The sequence below is a fragment of the Athene cunicularia genome (genome assembly GCF_003259725.1).
Source record: "Athene cunicularia isolate RWA chromosome 2 unlocalized genomic scaffold, athCun1 chr2_part1, whole genome shotgun sequence".
Lineage (NCBI taxonomy): Eukaryota > Metazoa > Chordata > Aves > Strigiformes > Strigidae > Athene > Athene cunicularia.
Genome location: NW_020799095.1, coordinates 82176444 through 82203756, shown reverse-complemented (window position 1 = coordinate 82203756; position 27313 = coordinate 82176444). Strand labels below are relative to the sequence as shown.

Sequence of the window (27313 nt, the reverse complement as noted above, 5' to 3'; positions counted from 1 at the left end):
CCAGTTCAATCAGTATCGTGTAGCATCACAAAGCTACACTGTAAAGCACAAAGCGACACACCTTAATTTCCTCACAGCACTATCCTGATTTTACTCTGCTAAATTAATCATACTCTTTGGTAGAATTTGATTTTGATCCACATTCCCTTACTGAGTAGCACTTTACAAAGGGACCCACTTATTTTCTTTACCAAAGACAAGCACCAAGGACTGGTTTGGTGGACTGTATTCTTGCAGTTGCCTATAATACACTTCATAAAAATTAGGTGCCAGGATTTTAAGCTTGCCTCTCTTGCTTAGCTCACAGAAAGCCCTCATCCATGCTAAGCAGGCAGTTCTTTATACTGCAGTGAGCTCCAAGTTGTTTGAACACAATGAATGCCGAGCTTTCAAAGAAAGTAAAACACAACCACTTTGGCAAATGTAAGGTGGCAAGTATTTTTTTAGTTGGATTGACACATGCTTGCAGACACACACTGTGCATTCCTTTGAAAATGCATTTCTAACAGGGCCTGCTCTGCATACTAAATAGACTACATCTGCCTTTCTAGCACCATGCCCGCATTTTCTGCTCTTTTTCACAGCTCAGGGGTACTATCACTTCAAACACATGGCCTAAAAATACACAACATAGATAGGTATAGAGGGCTTTAAAATATCCGGAGAATTTTTTCTCCTATCATAGCTACATATTTGAAATTAAAATCAAAGTATGGATTACTAGCAAGAGTTCAATGTCACAAACAAAGCAGCATTCAGCAGAATGTAGGACAGTAGTGGAGGGTTTACTGGGTCACTAGGAACTTGATGATGATTTAGGCTATCACACTGCATCACTGCCTTGTTGCTAGCACTACTGTCAGCACTACTTTAGTTCACTGTCTTTACAGGAATTGCTAAGATCAGTTTTAAGACACCATTTAAATTGAATTTATCCACCAAGGCAGAGAGCTAACATGCATGCTAACACAACAGTGACAATGCTCCGCAGTGAAGAACATAGCACAGAGCTCACAGCCAAGGCAAAGGATGGCTCAGGTGACTTTTTACCCTGTTGGTGCCTTGCTCTGTGTTGGATCCACTAAAAGCTGAAGATGACCGTAAACTACAGCTTCTCTAAAATTTTAGCAGCGCATGTTATGTCCTCACCACATGCATTACAATTCTTCATCTGCTCTCCTTACATCTCTCTCTTCTGCCTACTAGATATGACATCTCTTCTAGGCAATTAACTATGCAGAAAGGCTTTTGAGTGTCCACTGTGATGCAGTTTTTTTAACTAGATTAATTGCATTTCTTTTTCCATACCAGTTCTGCCTCGTTCGACCCATAGGTTAGCTATAAAGTATATTATATAGAAAATAATTTGCTTTATTCTCTGTGTTTCTATATAAATGAAGGTGATTCTTACACTATTACTGATTCATTCATTGTCACTACGGATTATTTCCTAATATTTAGGAACTGTAGGTATGAATCAGAAAACTTTCAAAAAATCTAGACTGAAAAGACAACCCCTGTTCCCTCTAAGCTAACTCTACGGCTAAAGCCAATGAACAGATGGATACAGAGGAGAAACAGGAAACAAAGCTATGATCTATGCTGTAGATCAAAGGGGCAGTATGGAAAACTGAGGCAGGGCTCTGCTAAAAACAGTGGGACTCACAATGATGCATTTTCATACCTCTCTGTGCACCTCTTGGCCAATTCTGCATAGCTTAATACAACCCTCTATGTCACTATAAACGTCTGTCTTGACAGTGTGCTATAAGAAAAATCTGTGACTTTGGGACTGGGGAAGGGAATCTGATTTTACCTGGTTTTACCTGATAAGAAGTAAATAAATATGGAACATGCAGAAAAAACCCTCTTTTCTCAATGAACATCATCCTTCCCAAACAATGAAGGCTTCATCCCTCAAGGTGCAAAGTGGCTGAGCTCCACTCCACTTATCTATTCTCTTGATTTTAAATATCTGAATTATCACATCAGGATTACTCACATCCTTAGCTTCAAGCTGTAGACAAAGAACTCAGAAATTCCATTTTCTTCAGCACTGGGCAAATATATCAACAGTATATCATTTCCTGGTTTCTGAATTCTTCAATTTGAAAGCTACCTGCATATATATTTCAAATTAAATTATGGGTTTCTGGTAGCTAATGGAAGGGCCACCCAAAGGAGGGTGGAGTGGTACAAGACACTCACAACTGTGGACTCCACAGGTGGTTGGCAGATGGACAGCCCAGCTACAAATGTTGGCACTGGAAAGGGTGAGCTGGGCAGAGCAGCTGAACTTCTGTTAAGCATGTCAGAGGACACAATTCAAAGGAGATGATACATGGAAGATAATGAAGATGTGTCCTTTATCAGCCATTTCATGCTGGACTTTGTATGGAAACTGCCTACAGCACTGAGATCTAACTGTTGGTCTGAGAGTTGGGCTTTGCTGGAGAGGGATTTCTCTCCAACACTTCAAAGCTTTGTACTGCAAACTGCAGTGGTGAATACATTGTCTGGGTCATGAAAAATTACTTTTCTAGCCTGATTTCTCACTTCATAATATGAGTAGTAGCAAATAAGTAATATAGATTTGGGAAGGAATTATATTCTAATAGGGATAAATCAGGCCTTGCCTTCTAGCTAGAACTATCTTTTGCCTTTTAAGTATTTCTTTTGCATGTAAGTGTTGGCAACTCCGTTTCCATTCCAGCCAGCTTTTCTCGTTTTCTTCTGTAGTCAGCACAGTGAAGGTGGAAAGGGGGAAATCATGAAACACACCGCCAAACCACTGAAAGGTGACTGTGAGTCAATACATGACCTCTGCAGCTCAGCCACTGGTTGAGATCTGTAGTCGTGCAGATTGCTCTTACTAAATGATATAGGCTTATTAAAAAGAGATTTGAAATGAATACAGCCACAATGAAAAAAACCAGGGGAGCAGCAGGCTTCTTTTACACTTCATAGAAGAAAAATGTTTTGATAAAAAAATAATAAACAGAGCTCATCTTGGATCTTGGTAAGAATATCTGCAAAGTCAAACATGTAACGGTAAAAATTACATCATCTGTAATCTTTATACCAACTGCTTTTCTTCAAACAGCAGTAACACAGAAAGGCTATTTTGAGCAGAACTAGTCACTGTATTTGTTTTCCATTAGATATACAATCTAGAATGACTCCAACAGCTATCTGGGCATGACCTTTATTAAACTCTGTACCAGTTGCATCAGCCCTAGTAACTCACTACCTATTCTTGCTGCTCACAATATTTTAGTCAAGCTTTAGAGGAACAGATAATACTCTGAAAATCTTGACAGGAATTAACACCTCAAACAGACACAAAGCAAGCAGAGGATCCGCATTTACTGAGCATGCCCAACCTCAGGGAAATACTATATGCTTCTGAGCACGCTGCATTGATTCAACCCTCAGGCATGATACAATACATCCCATTTTCCTTCTTCCTTGGAAAGACTGGCCCTGTACCATGTGCAACATCGAAATAAAAGGTAACATTGAAAATGCAGACCTGAAGACATTGACTATTCTTACTTACCTCTATTCCTTCCTTGTTTAAGGCATATTCATCAAAGTTCAAAATAGCAGTCTTGATAGTGCGGGGAGGGGGCAAAACAGTCAGGCCAATATTAATAGCGTTACTTCGTTTTGAGTCCAATACAATGATCTCCTGTCGCTTCCCATCTGCAGCAGTTTTCTTGGTAAAGAAGAGAACAAGAATATTATTTCTCCAGCCTGTTTTATAAAGAAAAAGCCACTCCTTTCACTAATGACTTCCCTTACTCAAGGGTGCTGACATTGAATATAAATCTAATTCATTTATAGTCATCCAAAAAAGCTGAATTCTTCTACCACATCCTTGCTGGTATCAGTGTGAGCTGCCAGGATTTAACCAGAGAGCTGTACACAGTCTCAGATGCTGTGCAAAGTGAGCTAGACTGAGACGCAGAAGTTCCTGAAAGGGCTAGGATTGCTGCATTTTGGGGCAGAAGTCAGTCTGAAAAAAATCCTGACGTTGTCTCTGTCAGGTAAGATGTCTGCTGTGCAGCAGGACTGGCTGGCACAGGGCTGGCAGGGCAGCAGCCACACAGCTGATGAGCTCTGGGGCTCAATTCCCCCTTGGATGCATCAACCCAGAGTGGCCACCAACCCTCTCTTGCCTGCATGGCTGGCTGGGAAAGAGGCAGAGTTGGTCCCACCTGCCTGCCAGCACTCTCCTGTCATATAAATCTACCTTGGGAACTGGCAAACAAGCTGTAGAGGCCTTTCTGGAGAAAACTAGCTTGGTTTTCTGACCTCTGGCTGCCAGAGGAAGGGTATTCTACCTTACTGCTCATGATACGTCCATCAAGCCTTTCACAGGTGCAGAACAATTTAAACCCTTCTGCTTTTTTCCAAGTTTTATTTGAGACTAGACATAAGTATAAATAATAATGAAAGCACAAAGAACTAACAACATACACTTTGAATTTCACTCTAGAGAAAACCCAAGAAACTTCCTCCTTTCTCTCCCCATCCTCATAGTAGCAAAATATGCACCAACTAGGCAAGGTGACTCACAAACCATTTATATGAAATAATGCAGTGCTGAATGTGATCTTTGCTTTTGGGACCCAGCATGCCGCTCTTTCTCTCATTATCCGATGCTAGAAGGTGTCTCTTGGGTAACTACATATGTCATATACCAGGCCGTTGCAAGAGGAGCAGACTCTGTTCCTCATACACAGGGGTTTTTCCTCCCGCTCCATACACATGAACTTTGGAAACACATTTTCTCTGTTTCCCTTTCCTCTGCTCTATCAGAGGTGAGCACAGCAATGTAGGGAGAAGACCAGCACATTGATGCAATCAAGTGCAGAGATGCTTTTGCTGTATAGAAACATTTGTTTCACCACAGTGCAGGTTGCAGAGATGGGGCTGTGACCTCCCTGTAGAGTCTGTTACCTGGACTGTGGTAGTGGCTGCAGCAGCAGCAGACTTAGCACAGATGCACCTCAAAAGGGCAAAGACAGAGATTAAGCAATCCCTCTTTCCAGGCTGCAGTGTGGCAGCCCATACAACTGTTCAGAACAGGGACTCATCTGTGTTGTCTACAGCAGTAGTGTCTCTTGAATCTCTTCTGGATTTGGGGGAACCCCAGGAAGGAGACTCTTACTGCCCAAGTCTCAATCTGTGCTCAAGATTGTTTTTTAGATCATGAAGCTTTGTTCTCCACTTTCTTTGGGTCTGCATCACAGCAAATACCCTACTGCCAGGTCTGTATGCTGCTTCTGTGTTGGAAGAACTGTCTAAATTAGTAAATATGATTTTAACAAAGTACCTCCAGCTGTGGGTTGTCAGCCCATAATGGGAATGCAGTTGTATCATTACAAAGATGCCTTTTTCTGGCATAGCTCACTCAGTTCCTTGCCTGCGCAGGAAGAGGGATGCCCACTGGTCCCAGCAGCCTGCCTGGCATGTCTGTGGCACCACAGCCCCTTCATCGTACCAACGTAATTAACGTGGTATGATGCGACTTCTGTGTGCAGATGAGACTGAAGGCAAGTGCAGTTTACAGGAATTGGGGACTACCACATGTGTATGACCTGTGAAAGTAATAAGAGGGTTGGGTTTTTTTAAACTCAAAAAGAAACAACACTTTTTCAGTAAACAGGATATATTTTAGGAGAGCAAATATAACATTTGTTTTCAAGTTTTATATGTCTGTTCTGTCAGAACTGCTCTCTTCTTAATGCCTTAAAAGCATCCCTGAAGGCTTCTGGAACTTTCCCTTCTTTGAGTAAGGAAGTCCTCTTTTTCCTGGGGAGCTATCTGAAGGATCTAAGATGCATCGTCTCCTTTAAAATAGTCATTTTTAATTCCAGGGCCATTAATCACATTTTCAGGACCACAGTTAGTGGCCAAGACCACATAAAAAAAGCAGGGTTCACCAGACACTGCTTCCTCTTGAGTCTGTATTGCACTATGCCTTTCGCAAACCACCACTTTTTACCTTGTCCTTTGCAGCACAGAATTACACAGCTCCAAAGAATTTATGCAGAAGGGAAAAGGCTTGGGGAAAGGAGTTAAATTTAGGCTTCCCACATGTGGTATGGGTAAGTAAGCCTCAGATCTGTAGCTCTGTTTTTAGGCTCCTAAGTTTGACAAGAGAGACATATTCATTTGGGGGACATATGATGCTAACCGCTGGGATGATTGCAATTGCGACAGTGTGCTCGCTCTTTAGCAATAAGTTATGAAAGACAGATGAGCTGTATAGGGGATGTATTCATGTAGGTATTTTCCAGAGCTATAACTGTGTATGGGGTATAACATTCTGAGGTAAGTAACTCTTTCCAAAAACAGGGGCAGAAGAGATTTTAAATCCATTCTGGGGGCGACAGCTGAGTTACAAAGAAATCCTTTCCAAATAAATAAAAGGATGAAAAAAAGAGAAAGATTTTACTACTGTGAACTTTATTACCCTACTGCTAGGAAAATAATTGCTTTTTGTCTGCAATGAAATTGCACATGTGTAAGTGTCTGACTGTTAAAATAAGCTACATCTATTAATTTCTACTACAGTATTAGGTAACTTGAGACTATGCTTTATAAGTTCATTAACAGAGAATGACTTCAATGCTTGAGGGAACAGTGCATTAGTGCACCTGATTTTATATTTTAATGTGTCAGTATGTAATGTAAGCCCTGAACTTCTGAATATTACATTAATAAATGTAAACACAAAATTAATTATAAATTACAAATATATCAGGTGGTATAATTTGTGGGAAACAAACGTTCCTGCAATGTATTAACAATTACAGTCAATATAGATCTTTACAAGACTTAACTGGCCAGATTCTGTTGCCTCTATTGAAGGCTGGGTAGTCCAGATAGGTTATTTAAAAACTGTTACCAGCCCACAGAAGGTCTTTGCGGTCTGATGATAGTCTAAAACACGCCCCTTTGCTTGAATTAATACAGGAAGCAGAAAAAATTCAATCACTTTTCCAGTGGTCATATAAATAATTAATTATATACAAGCATCAAGTCAGAAATGTCTCCTGCATTTAAACTTGCAGAACAATCTGCATCAGTAGTATAGAAAAAAAAAAAAAGGACAAACTCTTAATAGTAAGATGGCAATTTTTAAATTTCTATCTCAATTAACAAAGATTTAGCACTGGTGATTTAAAATGGAATCGCTCAGCTGCCACTGACTTTATCCAGGACACATATATATAATCTTTTCCAGAAATTCTGCTCCACATTTATGACTTTTCTTGGCATTTATTCAAATTGCAACAAACGTTTTCAAAAGGAGTATGTGTCTAGGCAATGTATATACACATGTACATGAAAACATGTTCCTTAATTTTTCCCTCCTACTAGTTTTTATGTCTGTGGGCACATGATGGATCACTATATCCACAGGGTATAGATGAATCAGCAAAATAACACTTTCAAGTGACACGCAGAACCAAGTGGATGGCAGAAGGGTGGAACAGCAATGTTTGATTCAGTAGTGTCTCCATGTTTTCATTTCTCTTCACAGACAAGTAAACACTTTGAGGTACTTTGTCCAAATACCTGCTTTGTTTGGCAGAGTGATAAGGAAAGAAATTATAGACTGACTTGGAAGGGATACTTGATCAGTCACTTTCTATTCGCAAACATAATGCCATGGTCCTCTATTCTAGAAAATAAACATTCTGCAACTAAAGGTGCTCCACCAACTATAATAGATGTGCAAGGTGTCCAGTGTGGCATAAGTTTTCCTAAAATCACTAATTTCCCCTCCCCCCCAATCCCATATTATACCCTACAATTTAAAATCGACTTTATTTTATTGCAGTCTATTGTGTTTAATGAAAAACTTCTCATGAGCCAGGAAGTAGCTGTTTATAGCTGTGTGTTGTGGAAATCACAGTGAAGGATTAGAAACGGGAGTAAAATTGCTTACAGCTGTATGAAAGAGCATATGCACAAGATAGAGCCAAGCCACCCCTACACACCCTGACTTCACTTTTCCTCTCATCCTTCTGGACTGTTCCTTTTCCATGCACCTGCTTCCATCTATTGCTATGAAATCTGGAGATCTGACTTTTGATTTGTTGCTCTGTGCTCTTTTTTTCAGCTGAACCAACTGAGTTGTGAGTCAGACTTTACAATATTATACAATAAACCTGTTTTGGATTGCAGCCATTGGACAGGAGAAACTAGACACAACGGGGAATGTACTCCCTGGAAATAAACCAAGCAGTCTGGAAAAAGCAAGAGCTATCCTAATTTGAGTGCAATCTTTGTACCAAACCTCAAGTCTTTTACAGATTCAGTGGTCTGCTTAATTATTCCCACTCTCACTTGATCCAAGGACTGTCTCCTACCCTAGAAGATTTGCTGGTATTCACCAAAACCAGGCAGGAGTATCAGAAGTCTGTGCAGGCTTCCACTACGGTACTCCTCGGTCACCATTGTCTTCTCTAAAGAGACAATGAGATGTCTGTGTCTGTATTATGGGACAGGGTGGAAAGAGAGCCAAAAGTATAACGTCTCATGCAGAGAGCAGTTATTAGTCTCCAAGAGGAAAGCAGTCACCTAAATCATTCCTCAGACTTGCACTAATTTCAAAGAAATCTGCTCACTCATCTTCCAGCCAGAAGCCAAAAGCTGTGCCAAAGCATCAGGCAGGTTTGGGAAGCAAGTGTGAGGGAGGGAAAATAGCCAAAGGCAGTTTGGGAACGTGCATGGTGAATGACTGGAAAAGTAAACAAGTCAAAATTTCAACAATTTAACATTTTATCAAAATTTTGGGTAGGAATAAAAGATTTAAGAATCAGACAGAGAGATCCATTACAATACTGGCAGTTAGCACAAAGCTGAAGCTTGGAAACGGCAAATATGTCATCATTCCACATTCAATTCGAGGAATTAAATGTTTTATGGATCTAAGAAAATGCTCTCATTCCTTCCATCTAAGGACCACCTGTGGCAGATTTGTATTTACAGGGAGAGAGATGAGGAGTAACACACCATGATGTCACCAGCATTCCTTCCTCGGCAGAAAAGGAATTAGAGAGAGATTAATCTCAGCATCGACCAAATGAACGATCAGCTGAATGTGTTTTATAGCTGTTATGCCATAAATTTCAGATATACATGCATCTGTGTTACAAAAATTTCAGCTAAGAACAGCAATGGCAGGATCTAAGTGAGCCATCTATCTATGTACCCGTTGTTTGCTAGGTACTTGATGAGAGGCTTAACTCTTCAAACTGCAATGTTTCCACTTGGCCAAGAAGATCAAGAATGATTATTTGAAAATTTTGAGTTAATAACCCAGACAAGTGACATGAAGAACTTTTACTGTAAGACATCCAGTCTCCCCAGATTAAGAGCAAACAATATTATATATGATACTTAATATATAGGACAACTTTTGCCAGCCAAAGAGAAGTAAAATATTCTGGGTACTATTTTTTTATGTCACTATAAACATATAGGCATACAGTGAAAACATACAAGCGATTTATTTATTTTAAGTAAGAGAGATGGACATCTTTCACTAGCATTTTAACTGGAAAAAAACCCCATTTGTTTCCCTGATACCAATTATTCTGCTTAGAAAAAACGAGTTTATATAGCCATGAAAAACAAATGTTCAAGCTAATAACTTTTTTAATACTACTTCAAATTCCTACTAAATGTAACTACAAAAGACTTCCTTTTGTTGTGGAGTCTAATGTTAAACAGCCATGTCACCAGCTTTTGTGAATTTATTTATAACAATACTAAGGAAGAGGGAATCCTAGCTACAGAGGTTATTTCCTGTGCCAGCTTCTATCCTAAAAATTTGGATAGCCACATTGTACAAATTAAGGATTTAAAATAGGCCTGTTCATCATTATAAAACAAAAACCTGACACCCCTGCAGAGTTTAGCTTGGTCCAGCTGATAAATCGATCCTTCAGAACAAAGCACACATGTAGGCTCTTTGCAGCAGATCCAGTTTGATATTATAACCTTTCCACATAACGATTAGGAAAATATTACCAAGTGAAGAACTGTCAAATACACAGATATGAATCATCACGCTGTGACCTTTATACAAGTGTAACAGAAAATATTTCATATTTCAATACCTAGGTTTGGCACTCAGCTATGAACTCCCTAATGTAAACTTTGTTGGTATTCCCCACCTGAAGTGATAGCCCAAAAGCAGTAGGCCTGAGACAGGAGGGCAGCTTGGCATGTACAGCATCCTAAGCTCATCTCCTAGTTTCAGGCCATGGAATATCTTCTGTCATAGGCCAAGCTAGAATCATATTCAGTAATTTCCACTGTTTTCATATAAACAACATAAATCATCCAGATTGAAGTCAGAATGAATACCAATACAATAGCAAAATAATAGCAAGCTGAATACAATCTGTACCTTTGTGACAGGCAGTTCCTTGGATTTAGACTCAAAGAGATGCTCCAGTTTGGAAGTGTCCACCTTAATGGGTTCCAGTTTCGACCACAGGAATTCTCTGCAGCGTTTGTTGTTTTTACACTGCCACTCAAATGGCCGTACCTCGTTCCAAAACAGACGGATGGTTTTCTTCTTCTTCATAAATGCTGGCTGACCCCTAGGAACCTGGGGTGACCCTAAACCCTGAGGAGTGCTGAACAGAGGAGGAGGAGCCAATAAATTAGCAGAGGGTGGAGGTGGAGGTGGACATCCAAACAGTGGGGGAGGTGGTGGAGGAGGCAAACCCAGAAAAGAAGGTGGAGGTGGAGGAGGGGGAACAAGGGAGTCCCCAGGACCCATATCCATGTCCAACACATCTACATCATCCTCCTCCCCCAAGTCTGTAAAATCCATGTCTTTGATTTTAAGTTCTCTAGGATTAGCCATGAGCTGATCCCAGATGTAGTCAGATTCCTTCTTTGGCTGTGCTGGTGTTTTCTCAGGGACCTGTTCACTGATTTCATCTTCAGGCACGGCTGTCCCCTTGGCCAGCTCACCACTGTTGAATTTTTCCGCAAAGGCTTTCACGCTGCCTTGGTTGTCCAGATTTCCAATCTCCATCTTTTTGACACTTTCCTCTTTGGCCTGCTTTGTGGCCTGAAGGATGGAGATCCTACTGGCTAGGCTAGTGAGTGACTCCTCGCTTTCCTCCGTCTCCTTCTTTTCCTCCTTCGCCTCCAGCTCCTTCTCCTCTTCATCCTTGGGCTTTTTGTTATGCGCATACAACATGTCCAGCATAAACCGCTTGTTGTTGAGGATGTTGCTGCACTGCTCATTCACACCAGCATCCTGAATGGTCTGCGACCAAGGACCTGCAATCACACACACACAGATGGGAAGGGTCAAGGGGAGGGAGCCAGAGCACCAAGAACACTCTTCAACACTTCAACCAGAAAAAAATTGGGGGACACATGCACAAATAGTCTGAAACTGGGAAAGCAGTAGCTTTGAAAATTTTGAAATAAGTGACAGTGCTGATATATGGCCCAATCTTCATGAGCTGGGAGTAATTCTCAGAAAAGGAATGGGATTTCAAGGTTCAGTTTCTCCTGAAATTTGGCAGGTTTCACTTTGTACTTACTACCCCAGGTCATTTTATACAGTGCATAAACGTTCTGAACATGTAGTAATCTGGAATGGGGCTTAAATATCATGACAGATAGGTTACCATCATACTTTTCACCTGGCCATAAACTGGAACCACCACAGGAAAACTTCCTTATAAAAGAGGAGTTCCCTGTCTGATGTCAAGGTCAACATGTAACTGCTTACTCCTGCTCCTCCCTCCCTGCTGGCTAAGAGAGGACACCTTCCACATCTGGCTGTTCCTCAGACCTCCTGGCTGGGTACCTGAGCCATCTTCACAACATGAGCTCTTTGAATCCCAGAGCTCTCAGGGCAACTCAGAGAGTATAAGCATAAGCAAGATTTTAAAAGTTATTTCTAGGAATATAAGCACATTTATAAACGATTTTTTAAAATGCTGATCATCAAACACTGTTACCCTCCCTGTAATGTATGATAGCATTGAAAACTTAATGGCCTTCTTCCCACATTACGATCATTTAAAATGTCACTGTAATGAAGCTTCATTTTTCTGACTACTGCTTTTCTCAACAATAATCTGCAAAATACCATGTTTGAGACAGCACCATAAATAAAAAACTATAGTGGTCAATTTGTAAAAATAAATTATGTGTCTCTTTGACTACACTTCCCTGAATATAATACTGTTAACCAATGTGGATAATGTGTTTAAAAACTATGGTGCTTCTTTTTCCAGTGGGCTTCAGATGAAGTGATTAAACATGGACAAAGATAATTCTTCACACTTACTTACTTACTTACAGTAATTCTGTTCCCCATAGTCTTTACACATTTTATTTTTTATAAACTCTATTTCATAAAAAACATTTTACTTTGCCTGCTAGCCTGCCTTCCTTTTGCCCCATTGTGATTAAAGATCTTCTGTTATACCTGTCAGTTGTCCTCTCTCTTAAACTTACATTTTATCTTTGTTTCTCCCTGTATGCTCCCAACTTTTTCAATATTTTTAATGTTTTAAACATCTTTTATGGCTTCCTTCATCAATGGAGTTGCTTTGGTACCATGACATCTAGACCTGTGCTCTGAGAATGTGTGTCCTTGGTGAGATCCATCATCCAGGGTCCCACAACTCCCCTCTGCTCCTTTAAAACAACACCACGTTAAAATGTAGGATGTGTCTCTCAGCACAAAGCATATGGACAGCAATGACTCTCACGTCTACTCAGATCATCCTCTAAACCACATTTTAAAATGGATCCAGAGGTTTAACTCCAGACAAAAGAAAGACTTTTTCTCATCAATGGATACAAGATCCAAAACTGTTTCCTTCTACTTCCCTGCAGGAGGCTTGACTGCTTCCATTACCTGTTTATTCTTCCTCAGACTTTACCCGTGGGATTGCTTTCTCACCAAGATTTGTCATGTGAGGTTGTCTCTTTAATTTGTCGTGGAGGTAGTTTCATTTGACAATGTGACTTGACAACTCCATTCCCACACCACACATTTTACCTAGCTGAGCCCCCAACAGAGGATTTCCCCATACTCCCAGCCTTACCTTTAAACATATTCAAGATTGCTCCCAAGACCCCTCCTACAAAGGTCCTCCAAGACCCCCATGACCTACCCTCTCTCAGTTTCACCAGTGGGGATCCTCCAGGATTTAATCCCTTTGCAAAATTGCTCATCATAATTCTCCCAGACACAGCCTGTAATTTGGGCTCCCCAAGGCTGCCTCCACCTGCTGATCAAAGATTATTGCTGTGAAGACTCGACACCTTGGTGGCATCTTCTGCCCTCCCCTCCATAGGTAAAGCTTTGAAACACCATCGGAGAAACAAGAGTTGTTGGAAGCAGGATGGCTAATAAAGGAGGAGCCAGGACCAAATGCTTTATTCTTTTGTCCTTAATGAATCTGGGCAGAATCAATGGGCCACTGGCAAACTGCTTGTTGGGAATGTGAGAACTGCTGGAGAAAGTACTCTCATTTGCTTTCCAAATCTCCTCACCTACTAGGGAGAAGACAATTCACTACATGAGACCTCCTACATATTACAACATAATAAATCTTTGGTCTACTGGTAATGTAGGTCAGTTTTAAGATGTTCATTTTTCAGTAATAGGGTACATTTCTAAGCTTTTAGCAAGAAGTATATAAGCACTGAATTAGCGGTAACAGGTTGGTAACAGACATGGTAAGAGGAAAAAACCTGCAACTTGTTCTCCTTTACTTGCACTTGGACTATGTCACAGTGTAACGACATCCTTCATCTATCATGCCTCCGCTCCTTTTCCTACATATATATTCATCTACATTCTTTAAGAATACAATAGAATTCTAAGTAACTCAATCTTGGTGATGTCTGAAAAGGAGATAGCTCTTATATTTAGAGTAAAATTAATGCTTCCCAGAAAAAAAAAAAAAAAAAGTTATAGGGTTTAAATATGAACAGTGCAATATGACAGTTTATCTCCGTGAGGAAATCCTTGTGATTTGAAGCTAGCCCTCTTTTTTCAGGAAAGAGCAAGACTATTCCACACTGTGAAGCAATTCTTGCTTTCTTAGTAAACTTATGACAATGCACTCCACTGCTCAGCCCTAAGAAAACTTGGGAACCAAATGCACTAATTACATTTCATTCCTTTAACTCCCTATAAAAAGAGGAAAATAGTAATTAATCAACAAAGGTCAAAATCTGCCTTTTATTCCTTCCCTGTCCAGGCTGCATGACAAGCTCTGGTTGTCATTATCTCTCCAGGTGGAAAACTGGTTTTTAGTGTGTCTTTCAGGATGGGCCTTTAGAGGTGCCTGGTGGCATATCTGACCAGAACCACTGGTCCCTACAGAACTGGTCTTTTCCAGAGAAGGTCTGTTTCATGTGCCTTCTCCATATGAGCTAAAGATGGCCACAGCCTACACCTATCTTCAGCAGCTCCTATGTCTTTCTGCTTTCTGAAGCCTAACCAAGACAGGAGAACAGGAGGGAAGGAACAAACGTCGCAGCCCTCTTTGCTCTTCTTCTTCCACTAAAAGGATAAGAAAAGGTATTTGGAATCTCATGATAAATCATGTCAGCATGGCCCCTTGTCTCATTGCGTTATGTGCAGGAAACCCAAATAAATTCTCTGGGAGATGATCCAATAGTTAATATATTAATCTTAGGGGAAGAAAATGGTTTTGGATCAAAGGAAACCTCATTTCATCAAGGCCTTACTGTCCCTCAAACATAGAAACCCCACCAAAGTCTGTGGATTTCCAAGCAGAGAGTAGACCAGACTTGGCCATGGCAAAGAGTCTTAGGTGCAGAGGGTTTGTTAGCTAATTAACACAACAGAGCTGCTAATTTAACATTATTTTTCCCCACCAGAAACACTTCATTATCGAAAAAGCTTCACTTTACCAGTTTCATTGTCACTGGTTAACTTGTCCTCTCTCTCTTCCCTCTCTAAAGTGCTGCTTGCTGAGGATATGCTGGATGCAGAGCAGTTGTCTTTTTCATTCACTTCCTCATTCTGTCTCTCTTTTTCACTGAGTATTGCACTTTCTTCTGGCTCTCTCTCTGGTCCTTGCTCGACCTCACTTTCTGGTTCCACCTCTGTAGCCTCTATTTCCTTGGGTGTCTCCGTTCCCTGCTCGGCCTCAGCCTCAGACTGCTGCTCTGGTTCTGGTTCTGTCTCTGTCTCTGGTTCGGGTTCACTGGCACTCACTGGTGGAGAGAACAATGGGAGAAAGAGATTCACTTAACAACGGAGTCGTCTCAGGCTCACTCCTCTAAATGAGAGTGATGTGAAAGTTGTACAAGTGCCTTACGGAAAGAAAATAAAAAGCAAGTCCATGGCATGCTGAACATTAGGAGCAACAGACTGATGAATGTTGTGCGACGACAGCATTGCATGTCAGAGTGGCGTGGCAAGACCCGTTGCTTGCTGTCTGCAGCCAGCCCACTGTTTTTACACATACTTCCACAGCTGCAGTGTTGGACTTGCATAAGGATTTGAATGAACCAGCAGAAAATGGGCATCCCACCTGAGCATGACATTGACAGCTCAGTGCCTAGACAGAGCCAGGAAGGAAGAGATCTTTTAAAAAGCAAAAAGGAGGAAGATTTTGGCTTTTGGTTGAATTTTCTTTGGGTTCTGGAAGAATTCTTTTTTCACCTGATGAGGAACACTTCAACAAAAAAATAAAAATATTAGTTTTATTAACACAGTTGAATGGCACAGTCTGGAAATGGCACTGTTACACATTTGGCTGACAAAAAACGTATGTTTTTTCATGCACATTTACTTCAGAACAGCCACATCAAAATTGAACAAAGTTTCCAACTGCTTGGCATATGGCACAAATTTAGCTTCCAATTGGTTGGCATATGGCATATGATGAGCTTTTTTATCAGTTGCACACAGCAAACACTGTTGATAGTACGCTCGGTTTCTTCTTCCCTGCTTTACCACTGACAGTGAAATGAATTCATTCACCTTTAGGGTTTTTAGCTATAACAGCGTATTTTCACATGCAAATATTCTCTGCATGCTGCAAAGAAACTGAAGAGCATCCACACATATTCACATCAAGCAGCTCAAAATTTTCTGAAAACTGAAATGGTCATGCAAGAGTGATGAAAATGGGCATGCATGTTAGTTCTGCATACTTCCCAAGTTTCCTCTGTACTAAATCTTGTGTTGGGTGGCTGAGCTACAATGATGAAGTCATACTTGTTTTTTCCCCTCTGTTAACTATTTTTCATTGCAACATTGCAAAAGAGCCTTCTGATTTTGTCATGGTCTTTGGATCATATGATATATATGATGAGACTTTCTTCAAGAACTACATGAATTTTTAAGGGAAGAAAAGTATCACACTGGAATACAATCCAAACATTTTAGTCCTTTAGGGAGCAGGTAAATAGATTTATCCTGAGAAAGCATAAGCCAAAATAATGAAGTTCACAATGTTTTCCTAAGATTGTTTCATGTTGTGTGTCTATCCTATTTTCTGAGACACCCACACAAAGAATAATGATTTCTAATAATGCCTGTGCTTATCTTTACAACAACACACACGTTTTTAAACTAGCTTTCAGTAATGCATCTTCAGTACTACACTATTCACTATACCACTTCATTTCATACAATTTAAGCAGACAAACTGCAAATGATTTTTTTGCCACTGATTTCATTGGAGTTAAACTTCTGCATTTTCACAATTGATTTTAAATGTGGAGTTAGTTAAATTACCAGACATGTATGTACAATATTTTTATATAAAAGAAATATACACATAGTATGTTTACTATATAACCCATGTTCACTCAAATCCCTGTAGATGTTTTAAAACACTCTCAATCAGAAGCTTACCTTTCTCCCTCTTCCACACAGAGAGCATCTAAAAGTCTAATATTAGATATGCAAGTAGCTCTGCACTCTGCCTTGTCTCTTTAAACATACCTTACTTATGCCTGTACCCTGGACATTGCTTAAGGGAGAATCAAAATTAGAGAGAGCTGGCAAGAAATTGGCAGACACTCTGAATCCCAGCAGTGTGTTTCTGACCACAGCTGTCAGTGTGTAGATATAGAACAAGAGCATTTTAAAGTCAAGACAAGATTTTAATATGACTGAGATAGAAGCTTAGGAATCCTTCAGGAGTTCCTGGAACTAACGTGGTACTGTAGCACAGAAGACTCTGAGCTTGCCACACTGCAATGATCCATATATACAAATGCCATAATTCGTCCTTGAATAATTATAGTTTTGTATGAATTTCAGATATCTCTCCCTAAAAAAAAAAATAAAAAAGCGCTGTCATGCAATAACCAAAAAAGTCAACTCCAAAAGCTCAGGTGGAGAAAGAAGTTGACTAGAACATAACCAGGACTGCTAATGCTTATGGCACCTTTGTCATCGTGAAGCCACACTCAACATGATAAAGTCAGGGGAGACATAAGAAGTGCCTGAGAAAATAAGACTGTTCAAAAGAATTCTGATATATAATACTCTCCAAATAAGGAATACAATATAAGAGTATATAATACTCTTCAAATAAGGAATATTCCACACGTACCAGAAAGATGTAGCATCTTAGTAGAATCTAACATGTAATAAAAAGTAAAGAGCAATATACTGACACAGCCTGCTCTTTTGAATTCAAGGAGCATCAAAATCTAATCAGTTCCAGAACAAAACAAGGATATGTTGACATTAATTTTGACAGCCTCTCTCTCTTTAGGCATAATATCAAACAATCCTTCTATACCCAAATAACTTGTAAATAGTGACCTAAGTCTCTGCCTTTAAAAAGCAATTCAAAATCAAATCTATCAGCAAACACTAGCAGGAGAACAAAACCAGCAAGCTAGATGTGTGTCCATCACTTGCAGTTCCATCCTGTAGTCTACTGTGCTGATATTGGCAAGAACTTCTAAAGCTGTTAAAAGTTACAATTGTTAGTAAATGCTTAGTGGTGACCTATTTGAAATGAGCTGGAACTTTCAGTCCCGTATCTATTCGACCCATTTTCACACCCAACAAAACACTACTGGCAACCTTGCAGGTGGCAAGAGAGTTAAATAATAGATCAGGCTCTGTCCCATCTTCAGACTTCTTCTAGTGGAGAGCACAAAGACTCAGGGAAGCAAGCACAGTGATATCAAAAAGCATCAACAGCAAAGAACGCGTTCCTGAGATATTAAGGAGTGTGATGCCATTATAAGCATCTGGTTTTTCTTACACTTATACAGTTCTTAAAACCTCAGCTGGGATTCCCAGATTCAGTAGTAGAGGTAATCTATTTTCACTTTCATATGTTACTCTTCACACTTCTCTCAATGCTTAGTTTTACCCTCCCTCCCTGCTGTGAAAACAAGTGAGTCGGGTATTCAAAGAACTTAATCTCTGAAAATGTATTATTAGAAAAAAATGAGACTTCTCAGAAGGGTGAAATCTCCCAAAGAAGCTATGTAACCTCATCACTAAAAGAGATGGTAGCAGGGTCCCTCAATGAATGTGTTTCGTTGTTTTGAGAGACAGTGTAAGCTCCATCTTCTGACGTTTTCAAGACTTGGTCACATAAAGCCCTAGCAACCTGATCCACTATGATCTGATTAGATGTTAGTGACAGCCCTCTTTTGAGTGAGAGGTTAGAGAGGACAACAAGCTGCTCCCTTCTGAAAAACATGGCTATGAACTTATAATGCTATACAGGGAAATGAAAGGAAATGACCTTTCTTTTGATACAAAACTATAAATGAACTCTGAAGTAGACCCAAGATGCTGTATACTTAGTGCCTGCGGATAAGAGCTCAACCCCACTGAGTCCTATAAGCCCTCAGAGAAAACAAACATACCTCCAGGCCCACATCTAATCTCCTACCAAGGTAATAGATTAGGCAACCACCTCTTCCTCTATTTTTCTCTGCTTTCTACTTGGAACTGGGAGATACATACACTAATCGTCTCTTGAGGATACATACAGTAAGTCTGAAGATGACTATACCTACCCAGCCCTTTCAGTTTAATTGTTCGGGCACTGCTTAAAGTCTTGGTGGTTATCTCCCTTCAGTTCCTCCAGCACAGAATTCCTCTTGCTGTGAATTCAGCAGGGACTTTTCCTCCACCCCCACCTGAGTCTTTTCTTCCCACTCCTTGTGACGGTAAAAACTAGCACAGAGTGATCACCAGTAGGGAGCTGGCTCTTTCTTCATCAAGTCAGAAATGATCTTTCTTTGTCCCCCACCCCAGTTCCTCCTCTGACTTTGTGTATCATGGTTCCTTTGGCTCTACAAGTGGGGCTGCAAAGGCCTCACTGCACCCTCACGCTCTGGTGCTTCTCCATCTGCTGAGATACTTTCACCAGTCATCCTTCAGGCAGTATTTGAACCATGCTCAGCTACTAGTATGTTCAGAAGGTTTCCTACTGCCCACAGTGTGCACTTGGGTTGGCCTGCTTACTTTCTCAAGTGCTAAAAAAGTTGCTCCTCTCAAAGGAGGGTTCATCTCCAATTCCTCTGTGGATTGACGTCAGAGATGTCTTGGGTTATTGTTGCTCTCCTTTACTGCACATGTGCACTTCATAAAATATTCTCCAATGAAATTACAAAAGATGAAGTAGCTGCTCTGAAAAAAAATTAAGTTCCATTTTGTAGTTACAGGACTGCCTTCATTTCCTCTGAATGCCATACTCCAAGTTTTACAAGAGTAAGTCTTACAAGACTTGATTACTGTAGTGGAACCAATTGTTTTATATGAGAAAACACTTTAGCTCAGCAAGGCCAGATTTTTGTATTGGGTAATGATACCGAGACGTTTCACAGCGTGGGACAAATTTCCATAGACAAAATCCATTTCCTTCTTAAGCCCAGCAGATACTAGCTGGCCAGAGGATACCTTCAGCACAAACAGCATAAAATACATCTGACTCCAAAAATCACCTTTTTGTTGCTTTTTGTTTTGCTAGTAGAGAAACACACTTCCCGTTTCACTTCAGGTTCTGAATTCTGCAGACAAATATCACATGTCCATAAACACCATTCTTGCAGAGTCTTTAGAGGGTCCCATGCACAGACCTAAGAAACTGTTTTCCTTCTGCAGTTTCATCCTTGCTTGAGAAGATGGTGACCCTCATGTTCAAAGCAACTGATTGGGGTGCAAGTAATCTGGGTTCTGTCCACAGCTCTATTTCAGCTTTCCTACAACTGGCTTAAGCAAATTAATGCCTCAGTTTCTCTACTTATTGAGTGGGATTCATAACATTTCCTAAGAACAGTAAAAGTTGAGATTTTAGTTTCTTATAGAGCATAAAGAACTCAGATAATAGTTTAGAGGCCATGTCACAAAATCTATAAATAAGCCTACCACATGTTAGTTGGCATCCAATAATCTCGCCACCTCCAGATGAGAGAGCCTGCCTTGCCCACATGCTCATTACTTCATATGATCTTTCCAAAGCTTTTGGTAGTCCTGAAACAGCAGTCCTTCCCCATGTACAGCTCCCACTGAAGTATGCAGAGATCAGGCCTCTGTTCTGGTGCTGTCTTGGCCATCTGCCTGCACAGCTGCCCTTGGCTGGAGGCCTACCATGCCCCATCCATATGTTCGCTCCTTGCAGTCCATTTGCCAGGCTTCCAGGTGCTGCCCTCTGATGCCTACTGGTATTGCCAGGAGTTTTAGTAGAGATGTCCTACCTATCCATGTGTTGATAGCTCTGTCATATTCTGGCTGCCTGAAGCTGCCCTGTACACCTGCTCTAAATGTACTCTCCAAATGGACTGTGCTGCTCCATTTGATGCTGCTTTTTTTTTTTTTGAATGCTTCCAGGAGAAATATGTTAAAATAATCATCATAAAAGAGATACTTGCTCCCTACCCAGCTCTGAAATCCTAATGGTGGAAAAATCCAGCTTATTTGCTCTAAAAGCAATATTGCACTCAAGAAAATGGGCATCTGGATGTTTCTGCAGATCAGTGTTACAGGAAAATATCCATGTTTTTTAAATTCAAATGATTCCACTGAGACTTTTAAGGTGCCAGACAAGAAAACTGGGTATATAATTGGGAAAATATATTAACCTAAATTAAATAAATTTCACCTACTCAGTACAGTGAGGATAAACATATGCAACATTCAGTATTTGTAACTTTTTTTCTTAAATTGCCTCGCTTTATAGCACGCTACCAGCCATAACACTCAATAAAACCAAGCAGTGCAAGTTACAAATGCATTAATCACCAATAGCACGTAGCAGGAAATCAAATAAAATAAAAATGAATGATGGCGATAATTCACCCTCAACATGCACTCTAGTTCCCAATGTTAATGCATCATCATGTGGCGTAAATATAAATCTGTATGGTGTGTGTTTTTGTGAGGACTGAAGGGGGAGTACATGATGCAAGTGGCAGAATGACGTGCACACACAAAAAATATTGCTCTGTACACCAATAAATTATATGACAGCAAACCAACCGTGCAAACACTAATTATACTTTCCTTTTTACTAATTGTCTGTGGTCTCTTTTAAGTCCTTTACTACTTGTGCTACAATTTTAAGAGTTTTTGTTGGTGTTAAAAATAACCAACACAGCCTCCCTGACTTCAATTCAAGACCTTTTCTGTTTGTCCCATTCAGCCTGTGCTCTGCTGGAAGGTTATTATAATCTTGGCATTCATCTGTTGCATTTCTTTCAGAGAATCCACATAAGCAAAATCTGTTGGCAGGAATATTGTTGGTTTAGTATTCAGTAAGTTCTAATATACAAGGAACATGATGCTAAAATTAAGACCCTCTGTATGCTGTATTATCCAATTATTCCATTTTAATGCAACAGATAATGATAACATAAATCACAACAACAATTAGCAGTGTATTCTTTGCTTGAATAGAAGATATCCAAATCTATCCAGAAAAAAGAGGAAATTTAGGAAGACAGCATGAAACAATATAAGACGACCCTTTACTGGCACCTCAGTGGTTATATGTTTGCACTCATGCATCAAAAATCACTGCTAGCCAGACAGAAACTGTGACAAAACCACTGCTCTTTCCCCTGCCCTTCTTTTCACTTACCTTCTGAGGGCTGAGGGGTCCCAGAAGGTGTGGAAGGGGTCTTCAGCTCTTCCTGGGACTCTATGGATACTGGGCTGATGCACTTGGGTACAGGTGAGGATGGCGCTGAAGGAGATCTCAGGTTCAAGGACAGCTCACTTCTGCCTCGGCTTACGCTCCGACTCTTCAGTTCCTTTTCATACTCCTCTGCTGCCAACCTCTCCAAGTATTTGTATCTGAAAGTTAAATTCCAGAGGGTTTCCGTAAAGAAAAAGAAGTCTGTGGCTGATGCTTGTTTATGGATGAAACACCTGCAGAGAATGAGCTGACTTCCTGACACAAGAGGTACAGTACTAAACTGCCTGCCTGCCCAATCTGCCAAAAAACGCACACCAAAGCAAAGGCTATTGCCCTGAAAAATATTAAATTGCTCATGACAAAACAAAAGCAAAACCCAGCAGAGTTAAGGAGTCTTTAGATATAGTATTGTGTTTGCATAGTCCTCCTTTTGGAAGCATTTGTCTGTCCTCCTTTTCACCCTCCTCCTTCGCCTCCTCCTCCTCCTCCCAGCCCTTCCTCTCCCAAAATGAAAACGGGAGGGAGAAAAAAAAAAACCAAAAAAAACAACCCCAAAAGAAAAAACCAAACCACCAACCCTCCAAAGCCAGAGCCCCTTAATACTGATGCAAATAGTCAAAGTCTGAGACTTGCTGTAAGGGAGGAAAATGGTTCAGTGCAGCAGACAAAAACAGATCTCCCTGAAAATAATACCAATAATAAATGTTTGGATTGACTATCTAAAGTCTCTGAACCTGCTTCTATTTGCTCTGAGAGCAATGCACTGGAATTTACTTTGTTCTCTCCAGAGTCTACAATGGAAAGTTTTCTTTTTTTTATTCTAAAAAATTTCTCTGCCGGACTCAGACATCCAATAGCTTGGACCTGACGTCACATGTAGTTTATTCATCAAAGTCACTTTAAAAGAACAAAGATACATCTGTTTTGCATTTTAGGCAGGCAGAACTCACTAACTGTTTATTAAGACCAGCTACCAATCATATTCTTCATAGTGTGCTTTATACATTTCGACCAAAATAACTTTGAAATATGTGCCTCTTCCAGATGTCTGCTAATTTTATCCACCATTATTTGCTAAGGAATAAATTCATGAATACAGCTGGATCAGGCTTTAGACTGTTTGTCTTACCCAGAAGTGAACTGTTAAACAGGTTAATCAAGCCTACTGCTTACGTCCCCAAAACACTGTGGTCATCCTCCTATAACTCACCATTGTAAACATTTCTTAACAGGGAACACCTCTCCTCCCCCCTTCTGCCACACTGACAGCCTGAATTAGTGTACAAGGGTGCATTAAAAGCAGGCAGGGTAAAGAAGTCAGCCATATGTGGTAACAAACATGCTTAGTGCATATGGTAGCCACACACACATGCACATTTGCAAACATCCATATAGAGCATAGAAATGTGACTTTGAAGAGCAGTCCTTGTGTTTTCAGAGGCAATTTGCTTTACTGCGAACAGCAATAATGAAGAACAAACTCATTTTCTTTTATTCCTCCAGAGGTATGCACAGGCTTTGAACAAGTTCTGCAAGAAAAAGAACCCCTACAGACTTGGGATGAAAATATAACAAGCCACATACTTGTACGGTTATAAAATAGGAACTGTTTACAGTTCTAACATGAAGCCAATTCTTGAGAATGATTTTTGCCTTTTCAATAGAGGAGAAAGCCTTTTGCTGGCATTAGCATAATGTTTTGTTACAGTTCATGAAGCCAGTCTTTCTTTTAACGTCGGTCACTTACATATTGCACCCTCTGCCTCCTCACAAGCAGAGCAGATGGGGCTTCAGACTCATAAAGAGCCATTCAGTTTGATCACTTAGCTCAAACAGGTACAGCCCAGCTGGCTGCCGCTGAGGAGGGTTTTGCAGTTTGCCAATAAACTACAGCAAAGATCTGGATGGATCCTTCTGTAAGGGGGGGAGCTACAATGTTTTATTGTCCTCAGCTCTTTTTCAGCTGCTTTAACATTTTAGCTTCTGTAGATGTGCACTGCACAGCCAACCAGCAAAGCAGAGGACTATGATCGAGATGTGCTTCTCAAAATATATCTGTTCATTATACTGTAAGAGGGAACCAGAACAGCAACTCTCCTGGCAGCACATCAGAGTAACTAGTTAACAAATGGGAAGCCTAATAAGCAGATACAGCAATTTAACAAAGAAATAAAAATCATTCAAGAATCACTTACTAACACTTCACACTTGATAAATTACATTTATTTAGGTTGTTTTTTGGTTTTGCCCAATGTCTTAACAAGGAACAAATGACAGCAGGAAATACACAAGGTCTCATGAAGACCAAAATCTGAAGGAGTTGAAAGGATAAGATACCACCCCTCTGCTGCAATTAGTTCCGCCACTACAGGATTGACACATTGCCTCTGTATATATTGCTATATTTCTTTAAATCATGGAAACTTTCAGACGTCATCATGCCTATGCCAACTCTTTTTCTATAGACAAAGAGACAGAAGTCTGAGGGCTATCCATTTGGTACACCTCAGGAACATGACAATCCACTTATTATCTTCAAGTAGATGAAAATATAATTTTGAGTTCTCTAGGTCTCTGAGCAATGACCTGAGGGTGACTTAAAACGTTTATGTACCATCAAAGTTATGAGGTGAAGAGCATTCGAGCTCTAAGTCACACTAGAGAGGGCTTGGGAGATCACCTTTCTTGGATTTATTTTTAAATTACCACTGGGAAACACCCAACCAAGCAAAGTAAAAAAGGTCTCAAATCATCAAACAACAAGAACAAAGGAAACAAATGGTGCTGAGTTACACTTGGACCCCTTGAAACTGCAGGAATCTTTCTTCCTTATCCTCAGGTCACCCCAGAGCCACTGGAGAAGTAGGTGCCTGTATTCTGGAGCTCCAGGGTGACGTGATAGTACACAGAATGCTTTAAAGAGTTGAGAGAATTTAGACAAACCATTGTTTTTAACAGAGACTTTCCTACATGCTGAGTATTATCTCCTTCTACTTCTCCAAACTGATATGGAGGAAAGACACAATCCAGATTTAACCAGGATTTTGGCACCTTCTCACAGTCCATGCATTCTCTTAAAACAAGTCAACATGCAACTTGCTATAGGAAATGAAACTTCGTTTGTGCAAAGGGTTTGTTAAAAAAATAGTTACAGAAGGCCAATGTAATGTAATACTGGTACAAGACTTCGCTTGCAGTTTTCTCCAATATTTATGTGCTGTCAAAGCAAACATGTGTCTTTTCTCTTTATGCAGAAGAACTGATAGTTTAGCATTTCAGTTCAAAAGAGCCCTAAGGATAAAGGCACATTCCTAATGACCAGTGAAATCATCTCACATTGCACAGCAGTGATGCCCTGCTGGTGAACAATTCCCCAAAAATACTCCAGTTTACTTGGCATGTTCCCTTACAACTTGAAAGTGCTGGAGAGCTCACTTCTAATTTGTTTCAAAGCTTGCTGACGAGCACACTTGCTGTAAAAGGATTTACTCAGCTAAGATCAGTGTGTGATACTTATGGGCTCAGATGCATTTCATTTCAGAAAATGCTTTAAAGTATTTGTAATTGTTTTGACTGGAAGGACAAAGGAAAGGCCATCCACCTCTTCTAACTCTTAGAGATGTCAAAATAATTTTTTAATATTAGCTTCTTTAGCCACAGCAGATCAAACTTCAGTCTGCAGAAATGAATTGCCTCCTGTATGATGATTTTGTGAAAAAAACCCCACCAAACAACCCAAAACTAAAACGCAGCAACACTACGATTTCTAAGACGACTGCTCTCATACTTTGATAATGTAATTCCAGTTCTTGACAATCCAAAAGTAACTCCAGAGTGTAACCTCTAGAGGAACTAAAAGAACTGAAGCAACCTGGATGATTTTTCATCTACTATTTGTTCAGGAACATGCACATTTTTCAGGTAAAAACGAGAGCTCCCTCTAGGGTGTAATTACTAGTGAAGGTAGAGATGAAGCTACTGAAAAGCAAAGGTCTTTAGATGAGTAGTCCTTGAAAAATGTGCTTTCATAAGCACATAGCTCCCAGCCTAGCCCAGAGTTTCTAAACTACTTAATTGAATTAACAAAAGGAAAAAAACCCCAAACCCTCAGTCCCTTTAAATAAGTTACTTAAATAAAACTAAAACAATGCCTCAATGATAAACACTCCTAAGCTTTGTAATTTACTCACTGATGTTTAGAGAGACTGGCAAAGAGAACTTGGCTCTGAAAGATAAAAATATGCTGGAAGTGGGTCAGAACCATTTCCATCAGCCTGTGACTGCAATTTTGCAATGCTTGTGACCCCAATTTCCTTTATCCTCAGCTGCCTTTTCTGACCCTCCAGAAAGCTTGGGACCCGCTGGGTGAGAAAGACAGGCTTATTCAATTTATAACTATACTAAATTCAGGCAAATTTCTGAGGCAAATGAAGTAAGCTTATTTCCCACACAAATAGATAAAAGATAGATCATCAATCACTCTTATGCATTCCAGTTCCACTGCTCATCATTTATTGCTGTGCTTACAGCTGGACTTCATTCTCCTCTTTAATGAAACAACTGCTCTCTTATAGAAGTCTTTTGGAATAGAAGTGTTCTGTGCATGCAGAGTTAAAAATGTAAATGCACAACAGCTCTGCAGTAAAGAATATAGGAAGTGCAAACAACCAAAGGGAAGCATGGGTGCATTATATACAAACCTCTCTTCTCTTGCTTGTCTTAGTTCTTCTCTTTTGTCTAAATAATCACGGCTAAAAAGAGAATTGCAGTAAATTGCAGAGGAAACCAGAAGAATAAGGTAAGTAACAGAAGAACAAGTACAGTACGATAAACCAAGAGCAGTATAAACAAGCTGATCAGAGACAATCAAGGCTGCCGTCGACAAAAATTATTAGTTTGTTTCTGTAAAAGTGTGTGTGTACACTTATCCATGCATGCACCATGGGTATGTGCACACCAGATACATAGTTCAGAGGGTCATACAAATAATTATAAAAAGAACGCAAAAAGTGAAGAACTTGAAGCACATTTTGAACCCTGGTATGTGAAATTAGATACAATGAGCTGGACTCATCCATGATGAGCAGGCACATTAGTGGCTAATAAACCAATCCTCATTTGCCTCATGTAGA

The 27313-nt window shown here is 40.1% G+C and overlaps 1 protein-coding gene across 1 annotated transcript in view; it reads right to left on the bottom strand.

Annotated features, from left to right (window-relative positions):
- The window catches only part of FHOD3 (formin homology 2 domain containing 3), a 369637-nt gene that overhangs the window by 54044 nt on the left and 288280 nt on the right, over nucleotides 1–27313 (bottom strand). Inside the window, exons 14-18 of the mRNA XM_026841709.1 lie at nucleotides 26882–26932; nucleotides 22125–22339; nucleotides 14962–15267; nucleotides 10439–11328; nucleotides 3560–3718 (exon numbers count right to left, since the gene is read on the bottom strand). Of these exons, the coding sequence (XP_026697510.1) occupies nucleotides 3560–3718; nucleotides 10439–11328; nucleotides 14962–15267; nucleotides 22125–22339; nucleotides 26882–26932 (1621 nt within the window). The remainder of the gene's footprint in view (nucleotides 1–3559; nucleotides 3719–10438; nucleotides 11329–14961; nucleotides 15268–22124; nucleotides 22340–26881; nucleotides 26933–27313) is intronic.